The sequence below is a fragment of the Genypterus blacodes genome, unplaced genomic scaffold, assembly GCF_046128005.1.
Source record: "Genypterus blacodes isolate CSIRO-AG114 ecotype Tasmania unplaced genomic scaffold, CSIRO-AGI_Gbla_v1 ptg000029l_1, whole genome shotgun sequence".
Classification (NCBI taxonomy): domain Eukaryota; kingdom Metazoa; phylum Chordata; class Actinopteri; order Ophidiiformes; family Ophidiidae; genus Genypterus; species Genypterus blacodes.
This window is the reverse complement of record NW_027466842.1, coordinates 1,550,559-1,560,149: the sequence shown is the minus strand read 5'-3', so window position 1 is coordinate 1,560,149 and position 9,591 is coordinate 1,550,559. Positions and strand designations below refer to the sequence as shown.

General features: G+C 43.9%; 2 protein-coding genes across 3 annotated transcripts; one reads left to right on the top strand and one right to left on the bottom strand.

The window, feature by feature from the left end:
- Positions 1-396: 396 nt before the first annotated feature.
- LOC142994077 (uncharacterized) lies at positions 397-6,766 on the bottom strand. The gene is made up of 9 exons (XM_076144748.1): positions 6,729-6,766; positions 6,581-6,646; positions 2,409-2,515; positions 2,029-2,064; positions 1,834-1,929; positions 1,511-1,762; positions 1,227-1,394; positions 1,112-1,137; positions 397-660 (listed from the first exon to the last, which is right to left on the bottom strand). Exons 1-9 carry the CDS (start codon positions 6,764-6,766, stop codon positions 646-648), a joined length of 804 nt encoding a protein of 267 aa, XP_076000863.1. The 3' UTR covers positions 397-645.
- On the top strand, positions 3,623-9,440 carry LOC142994372 (beta-1,3-galactosyltransferase 2). Of its 2 annotated transcripts, XM_076145170.1 has the most exons (3): positions 3,623-3,770; positions 5,251-5,465; positions 7,007-9,440. In XM_076145170.1, exon 3 carries the CDS (start codon positions 7,224-7,226, stop codon positions 8,514-8,516), a length of 1,293 nt encoding a protein of 430 aa, XP_076001285.1. In that variant the 5' UTR covers positions 3,623-3,770; positions 5,251-5,465; positions 7,007-7,223; the 3' UTR covers positions 8,517-9,440. The 2 variants fall into 2 exon arrangements, with proteins under 2 accessions (XP_076001285.1, XP_076001286.1); XM_076145171.1 differs by lacking the exon at positions 5,251-5,465.
- Positions 9,441-9,591: the final 151 nt, after the last annotated feature.

Genomic DNA, 9,591 nt, shown 5'->3' with positions numbered 1-9,591 from the left:
CAGTCTACTCAGAATGTCTCCATCTAATAACCAGAAACTCTGTATCTTCTTATAAGAAATCATGAACTAGTACTAGCAACACTAAAGGAGTGTGTGTGTGTGTGTGTGTCACATCACATCACACAATCCCATCGGGGTTGAGTGATGACCTGAGAGGCTGAATGTGTGTGTGTGACCCTATTCCCCTTACAGCAGAATTTCTTTTCTGTCTGCATGTGTAAGTGATATCACTCACACACCCACACACCCATACACCTACACACCTACACCTACACACACACACACACACACACACACACACACACACACACACACACACACACACACACACACAGAGAAGTGACTGTAGTGATGGTTCTGTCGCTTCACATTGTTTGTGTGTCAGACAAATCAAGATAATGTTTACATGTTTTTTGTTTACTTATTGCAAGCTTACCAGATAAACAAACAACATGCTTGTGTATACAATACAAGAGCCAAACAGTTTGCTGTTACATTAGCTATTTATATTTTGGACCCAGTAGATCCACATAAACGTAGTTTAGATGTTGTTAGACGTGTTTCTGTTGATTTTCAACTTTCTTTTCTCCATTCTGTGTTGAGTGGCCCAAAGGTCAGCGGTCCCTTCCCTTCCACATAACAGCCTCAGGTGCAATGATTCTGGGAACAAGAGAACAGTTTTAAAGTAATCAAGCTTTATGAAACTTTGTTCATTTTAATACTTGAATATCAGTCACTTTTATTCTAGATCTAAAATTGCTGTTGTTTTAGAAAGATGACTTATTGGGTCAAATCACCAGTGAACACGTCACCATGCAAACACGTCAATCAGAAATGTGTCTTGCGTGCCCCTCTTACACACACACATGCATTACAGAGGGGTCAGCGCAGGGCAGCCATGATACGGCGCCCATGGAGCAGCCTTGCTCAAGGGCACCTCCACAGTGCCATGGAGGCAAACTGGCAATTCGCCAGCTGCCAGTCCACTTTCTTGGTCCATACGGGAGTCGAACCGGCGACCCTCCGGTTCCCAAGCTGAGTCCCTGTGGACTGAGCTGGCAGTAATATACATATTTTTATCAAACAGATTTAAAAATCAAAATCAACTCACGTTTCGATGATCAGAAGGATGACAACCTACAAACAACCAGATAACAAAGCAGCATGAATGTAACTGTGTATAAATGTGTCTTAAAGTATCTAACAAAGAGTTTAATTGTACTTACATCGGGTAAATCGAACCAATCCATTCTCACATCGCCCCAGAGAATAATACTGTGAGTAACAATAAAAGATCTCAACTTTGTTTTCGCTGATAACTTTACTCTCAGTTAAAGGTCGAGAGTAATGAGGCAGAAGGGGTGAACCAGGATTCACAACACAGAAAGTCTCAACTGAACAGAAAGAACAGAAAACAGATGATTTTTTTTTCAGGTAAGATCTTAGACATTAAGCACTATTATTAGTATAAATATTATTGTTATATGCAGTTGTATTAAGTTGCATTTACCTGTGCATGAGGGCAGCTGTGACCAGGTGCCGTGGCTGTGACACATCACTCTGTCTGGACCCTCCAGTTTGTAGAAGGCAGCACATTTGTACCTCAGATATGTTTCAGTTTCTTCCACAACGTCACCATTTGGGACAAGGGGTCTGTCTCCACATCTGCTAACTAGGGAACTTCCACCTGGTGTCCCGCTGCCACCAGGTCTACTGGGCTCCCTACCAGTGGTTCCTGCTCCCCCCCCTGTAGGTCTTCCTCCTGCTTGCAATTCATATCAAATATAAATATTGAAACACTGTATTCGAAATATTTCTCTTTCAATAACATACCTCCACCTGCTGTGGGTCTCCCATGAGCATTAGCTCCTCCATCCTCCACTGTAGGTGGACGCACACTGTGTCCAGTGCCTGGTGTGCTTCCACTCCCTCAGAGAGTCCATATGTGAAGAAATATTTAGTTTGTGAAATGAATTAAGTAATGTTTTGATTCACTTGTACAGATCAGAAATGGATTTCTCGTCTTACCTGAAGCGGCCCCAACTGTAACAGGAGGCTTTGGCTCTGAAATGAACAATTTGGATGGATGGACAAATAGTCACAAGCTCTTTAAGCAGACAAGAATCTTTCTCAAAACCAAATCATGAACATGGCCTCCTAAAAGATGGACCAGACAAGCCTGGAACACATTCAGCTCCACGTCCAGAGGTGGGTGTTTTTTTCTTGGTTTTAAGTATTATTAATTTCTCTGCCATTGTAGTCAAGGTTACTGAGTTATCAATACAATCATTGACTCATGTTTGGATTCCTGCAACTCCATATGTCCTCAACTAAAGCCAGATCTTTCTCTTATGGGGGCAATTGGAGTAAAATACTAAAACACCTTTCAAGATGCCGTGTCCACTCACTGCAGGGTTGGTGATTGCTCCATTGTCCAGCGCTGCAGCTGAGGGATTGTTGTGTGAATGTTCCCACTGTGACATATCCATCTTTACATTCATTCCACACATTGGATCTGTCAAAGTTCAAAATCAACAGAAACACATCTAACAACATCTCAAAAATAAATCTGTGGATCTACTGGATCTAAAACATAAATATCTAATGCAACAGCGGACTGGCTTGCATTGTATTTGGTGATCGGCTCAAAGCTGGAGATGCAACTTTAAATAAATAAAAACATTAACACAAGTATGTTGTCTGTTTATCATGTAAGCTTGCAATAAGTAATAGTAAAGTGGATGAGCTTCATTATCATCATCATCACTCAAACTTAGTAAGTAACCTTCAACAATAGTTCCACTTTGAATATCATTTATTGATCAAAAAGTAATATTATGCACTCTCACTGAGTTGTAAGTGTTAAGCTACTTCAACATACTGACCTCTGAACTCAGGGGAAACCATTTTGAAATCTGGACTCTAAACTTGTTGTTGAATGACTGTAAGAAAGATCACTTTAACACAGCAGTGCTTTAACACATCTCCTCTCAGCTGTTTCAGGTTTAGGCTTACAGCTTCAGAGTTTGCCTCATGCATTCCACTTTGTGTGTTTGTTTGTGTGTGTGTGTGTGTGTGTGTGTGTGTGTGTGTGTGTGTGTGTGTGTGTGTGTGTGTGTGTGTGTGTGTGTGTGTGTGTGTGTGAAAATCAGCTTATTGACCTATATTTCTGCTGGAAGAGGAAAAGGGTCGCACACACACATTCAGCCTCTCAGGTCATCACTCAACCCCGATGGGATTGCGCTTTCTTTTGCTGCGTTTCACACAAACACACACACACACACACGTACACACAAGCTGCAGAGGTGGAAGAGCATCTTGGGCTTTGCATCACAGAGAAGTGGAACAGACACTGGATTCATCTCTCAAACAAAGGTGCCTTTCACAAACACAGCTCCACTCAGAAATCCTGCATAAAATCTTCTACATCCAGGCCAAGTTGTAACTGTGTCACGTGTGTCTAATGTTGAAGTTAAGCGACCCAGTAGTGACGCTGACAGCACAGATGTTCATTACGAAACAACACTAAAAGTCCCTATAGTGCACTTATACCTTAGGGATCATCACACTCACACACTAACATTTTCGGTTCTGCCTTTAAAACTGCACAAGTAGATTTAAAGGAGAAATAGCAGGAAGCCACGGCCGCTGAAGGTTGTGAGAACATGACACAGTACTGGTGAAGAAAAGAAGAGAAAAAAAAATAAAAAAACAAAAACAAAGAGAAGGAATTCCACCCAGAGACCCGAACCAAACCCAGCAGTCACAAGGTAGGCTTTATAGCAATGCTGTTAGATTGAATTGTACTGCTGTGTGTAGTGAAGTGGTTACTGAGTGTGCATGTAAACAACACAAATGTAAGTATGCTTAAGGTCTCTTGTACTAAATGCTGTTTTCTCTCCTCACATCCACCAGCTGCAGGTCAAATTCAAACTTTAGGAAATGTACGAAATGGAAGATGATATCACTTTTCAGTTACTATAACACGAGAACAGCTGTTGCGGTGGAAATGATTACAAGGATGAGAAATGAAGCAACATTGTGCACATGGCAGTGGAAATTCAAGCGTGGTGACCTGCCACGCCTGAGTGAATGCGGCAGAAACACTTAATTATCTGTGCTCAGTATGTAAAAGACCCACAAGATATGTGATGTGGCATTTAAGACTGGATCAATGGAATTGCCAAGAGGCATGTTACCCTCTGTCTCACTCATTGCAGAGTAACAGGCTGCACTGCTGCTGCTGCTAAAACAAGAGGGACGGCGGTGCAAAACCGTGTGCTGAATTGTAACATTGTCACAAAAGCACAAAAATGAGACGTGACACAGGCGGGGTCTGTCATTACTGTATAACCTGTTTTGTTTCAGTGGAGATTGTCTTTATATCGCTTGATGGGCGGCTGGTGTGAATATAAATAGGTCAGGAGCCCCCCCCCCCCCTTCAACAGAGCAGTCAGCAACACCAGCAGACACTGTGTGTGTGTGTGTGTGTGTGTGTGTGTGTGTGTGTGTGTGTGTGTGTGTGTGTGTGATACGTGGTGAGAGAGTGAACTGCTACCAAGCCTGGAGTTGCCTTTCAGAACGAACACACAACCACCACCACCACTTCCTCCTCCTCCTCCTCCTCTTCATCCTCCTTCTCCTCCTCCCCCTCCTCCTCTTCATCCTCCTTCTCCTCCTCCCCCTCCTCCTCTTCCCCCACTGCATTCACCCCTCACGCCTCTTTTCATGCAAGCAGACAACACATCGGCGAGAATGGTTGCTGAGGAGGGTGGAAAGGGGGGGAAGCAGTAGCAGCAATATAACAGAAATGGGCAAAGGGGGGTGGAGGAAGTGAAGAACAGGGCGTGCGAATCACACAGGAAGAGAGAGAGGAAGGCAGTGACTGAATTAATGCAGCTGAGAGCCAAACAGAGTATGACGAGCGTCACAGTGCGAGAGACGTGAAGCTAAAACAGCATCTATAGACCAACGCTGTGCTGGAATACACAGGCACATAAGGCAAAGACAGTGACAGTGACTGCAGTAACCCAACCTGCCACTGACACTTTTCTTTGCCTTTGCTCAGAGGCAGTGGCAGCACAGCAGTGTTGGCGTCAAGCCTCGTGGGACTATGCACCAACGCAGATGTTCTGCCTATGCACACACACAGACATACTGTACCTATGCTTGCGTGTGTGTCTGTGTGCCGGTAGCTGTGCAAGTGGAAGAGCAGGAGAATCAATTTTATCAATGCTGTTTGAGTGACAGATGCAGATGAAGGATGAAGAGGAGAGGATCCGTCACGTGTTTTAGAGGAGCTGAGCAGTCGAGCTCATGCTGGATATAAGGGACAGCAATGGAATTTGGGCGACATCACAGTAAAAACGGAGAACAGGCTGCAGTTCAACGTCTGGGAATCATAACGGATCACATCTCTCAGAATGATCTGTGCAAGAGAAACAGACAGACTCAAACCAAATCAGGTACGTTTTTTATTTGTAGAAGGCTTAAAATAATTGCTTTTTGCGAGTCAGTGCAACGGTGAGGAAATAATTCTACAAAATGCACGGAAGGAAATTATTCATTCTGAAAGCACTGCACATGAGAGGCGCGCCTACTTTAAAGGAACGCATCTATTTCTGTTGATGCAGCCGTGAGAGCCAGTGTAGGTCTTTTCAGTGCCTCTGTGAGCTCTCACAAACCGCTCTTTGTCTTGGGGGGGTCCTTGAAGGGGGCAGTGTGTAAGCCAGTGGAAAGTCACACTCCACTTCATAGTGCTGGCAGCACACAAAGACAGACACAGGCGGATCGTCTTATAACTGTTCCTTTATGTGGATTTTGTTCAATTTCATTCTGGTAGTAAGCCTAGACAGCACATGATGCTGATAATAAAATTGATAAATGTAATAAATCTTGTTTATGAGAAAGGGGATGTGCAATTTACATGATGATCCTCCTTATGACATTTACATCCCTTACTTCTCTCCATCAGTAAGAGCAAAATCAGCCTTTTCCCACTGACAACACATCCATGCTCGACCAAATAATCCCAGTTTATTCATTTCTCAGTATCAACTCACTGGAATGTGCGGCACAAAGAGACAGTGTGATAGGTTGTGCCACTCATTGTCGATCACACAAGTGGCATTTACAGCAGACAATGGCAACCCAGTGCTGCTGACAGCTGGGATGGATCAAACTCTGCTTTGATTCAGACAAAATAATGGAGAGAGGGAGAGAGAGAGAGAGAGAGAGAGAGAATGTTTACCCATCCTGAACGTATGAACCTGAGCAGCAGAAAGGAGAGATGCCTGCTGCAGGTACCATGAGCACCATGTCAGAGTATTAGTTGCAGCCGTGCACAAACAGTCTCACTGTTTATCTCAGCATCAGGAATTAATGGTGGTGAAAGTGAAGAGGCGCAATGAGTTTGGGGGGATCACCTTCACTTCTTCTTCAGCCGTGCACAGTGCATACACTGTCTCCTTTTTCCTCATCGAGACACTTGAGTTGTTTAAAGCGGTGGTCTCGTGCAGGAGCTGAAAGGACGTACACACTGCTGGATCCAACATCTGACGGCTCCTTCTCTTAGTCTCACCGGCCATTGTCCCCTTCAGTGCTGCAGATTGCTGGGCTGTCATTGTCCAGAGATGTCAGGTGGCACCTGGAGGACAAACATCATGAAAGCCATGAAGTCATGAAAGCCAATACCGCTGTCACTGGCCAACTTCTCTCTCCAGTTCCACCAAATGGGGTCATCTTGAATGAGTTTATGCTGCGACATTTTCTGCTGTTTCTCTTTGCCTCGAAGGCTGCTGTTGCTTTAACTTTCTGGCAGATGCTACTTTCCACTCCTGCTGAAGCAGTTTTACTGAGCACAATATCATATATCATGTTATATTTATTATATAACATACATAATGACACTAATTTAGCCTGATATTAGCCTTACTTAGTCTCGTACTTGTAGGTTACAGACCTGTTTATGTTATCGATTACAGATGTTCTCTCCCTTCTCTCTTAGACAAAAGGAACCACTGAAGATTCAACATTCAAATGGACCGACACCCCAGAGCTGGATAGTCACATAACAAACTGATTTACATTGACATATGTGGAAATGGATTACCAACCCTGCACATGAGACTCATCACATGCACATCACACTGTGTCCAGGGATCTAAAAGCTGCAGCCAAGTGTGGTGATTGTCCTCGTGAATTAGTGAGTGGCCTCAAGAGCCATGCAGTGGAGGAGACGCCATTGCTGTACACATTTAGCAGGCCTTGTGTATCTGCTCTCCCTGCTGGGGTTACTGGTGTTTCTTGTCCACCAGGAGTGGCTACCTGGGCTCACAGGTATGTCATGGCAGAGAGTACATCCTGTGGTGTATGGAGGGGGAGGACTGCATTTCACCAAAGGCAAATGGAACTTGAGTTCGCAGCATCCTCTGTGGAGATTTGTGATTGCAACTCAAGCAACTTTTAGGGCTGAAACTAACATCAGCTCCCACAAGGAGGAAGCAGTTACCTCTCCTCGGGGAGACCCAGGTCTTGGGAACTCTTTGACAACCAACACAACCCAAAAGGAAGAGAGAGCCCCACATTACAAGATAACCCCAGGACCCCACCCTTACCTCACCAATGAGCCAGACAAATGTCCAGAGAGCAGACCAGCACCATTTCTGGTGCTGTTGATAGCCACTGAGGCTCGGCAGGTGGAGGCTAGGAATGCCATACGGGAGACATGGGGAAATGAGAGCATTGCTCCAGGCCTGGAGGTCATCCGGCTATTTTTGCTTGGGAGAAATGAGGGGGAACTGGGGAATTTACAACAAAGAATGCTGGAAGCAGAGAGCCGGAAGTATCATGACATTATCCAACAAGACTTTAGGGATACTTACAAAAATCTGACCATAAAGACATTGATGGGAATGAACTGGGTGACACTGCATTGTCCGTCAGCCCGCTACGTCATGAAGACAGACAGCGACATGTTTGTAAACACGGACTACCTAATCCACAAACTGCTTAAGCCAGAACTGAAGCCCAGAAAGAACTATTTCACAGGTAATAACATGAGGGGCTTTGCACCCAACAGGAATAAAAACAGCAAGTGGTTCATGTCGCCTGAGCTGTACCCAAACGAGAAGTATCCCACATTCTGCTCTGGGACCGGTTACGTGTTCTCTGGAGACTTGGCGAGGAAAATCTATGGGGCATCTTTAAGCATCCGCCGTCTGCATCTGGAAGACGTGTATGTTGGATTATGTCTTGCCAAACTCCGGATTGAGCCCACACCACCGCCCAATGGGTTCCTATTCAACCACTGGCGAGTGTCTTACTCCAGCTGCAAGTACAGCCACCTCATAACATCACACGGCTTCCATCCCAGTGAACTCCTTAAATACTGGCATCACCTGCAAAGCAACAAACGTAACGCCTGCATCAACTCATTCAAGGACAAGATGAACAGGCCACACCTTACCAGAATGAATGGAGGGAAACACAATCAACATCAGTTTAGGTCAAACTAACAAGCACACCATTATGTCCATCTCAAGGGAACAATCCACTAAATCCAAATGGAAACCCACAATAAATGAGACTTTTGCAGAAGAATTGCAAATGCCAAAATGTATGTGTATTTTGTACATAACAGATGGTTTATATGTATGAGTCAAGATATGTATGAGTTTATAGTTCTATTTTACAAAGAAAAAGCTGATGTGTGTTTCACTGTGGTACTAAAGCTGCTTTTTATGATAATGCGAGATCTACTGTATGTTCTAAACGCAGACATTCCCATGCTCAAACCTGTACGGAGGGGTCAGGGTTCTATACCAATTAAGATTTATACGTGTTGTGACGCGGCTGATCTGCCCTGTTTTGTGGCAGCCATTACTGCCACTTGTTTGTTACACTTTGTCATTGTTTATGGTATTGTATATGCTATTTTGGGTTGTGTTAATTCAAAATATTCCCTTAACTTCAGCACTGGTGGCGATTTGCAGTCCTGCTCCTTTATCTCTAAATCCCAGTTCATAGTGTAAGCTGTCCTTCTCTCCACCAACAAAAAATAACCACAATTGCTACTTTGGTCCCTCAGCTTTATGTTAATATTTCATCATCGACATTTTTCGAATTGTGTGTATGTGTGTATGTGTGCGTGCATGCGTGCTTTGGGTTGATATTGTATTTATCTTCATAATTTAAAGTAGTTTTTATATATTTATGTGGATCAATTATGCTTTTGATTTTGCTGTTCACTTTTTGTCCCCTGTGATTTTGTTGAGAAGTGGTACGGCCCAAGCTCAGGGTTAGAGGAGGGCTTTATTCATGGGTCTCAGCTTCTCCTGGAGACTTGGAGGAGATTCAAAAGACTTCATAATCAGTGTAATAATTGCACCTTTTCTTTGTTTTGCTTGGCTGTTTTGGGATAAATAAACCCTTATTCCGATTTGCACCTTACTCCTCTGTGCTTTGTCTGGTTTCAAACTCCACCTGGGTCAACAGGGCACATCCACCCTCAACACATCAAAGGGTCAATGAATTCAGATCAAAAAGTAGCAATAGGTATATTCATTTTGAGTAACCGTGTATTTTAGGTTT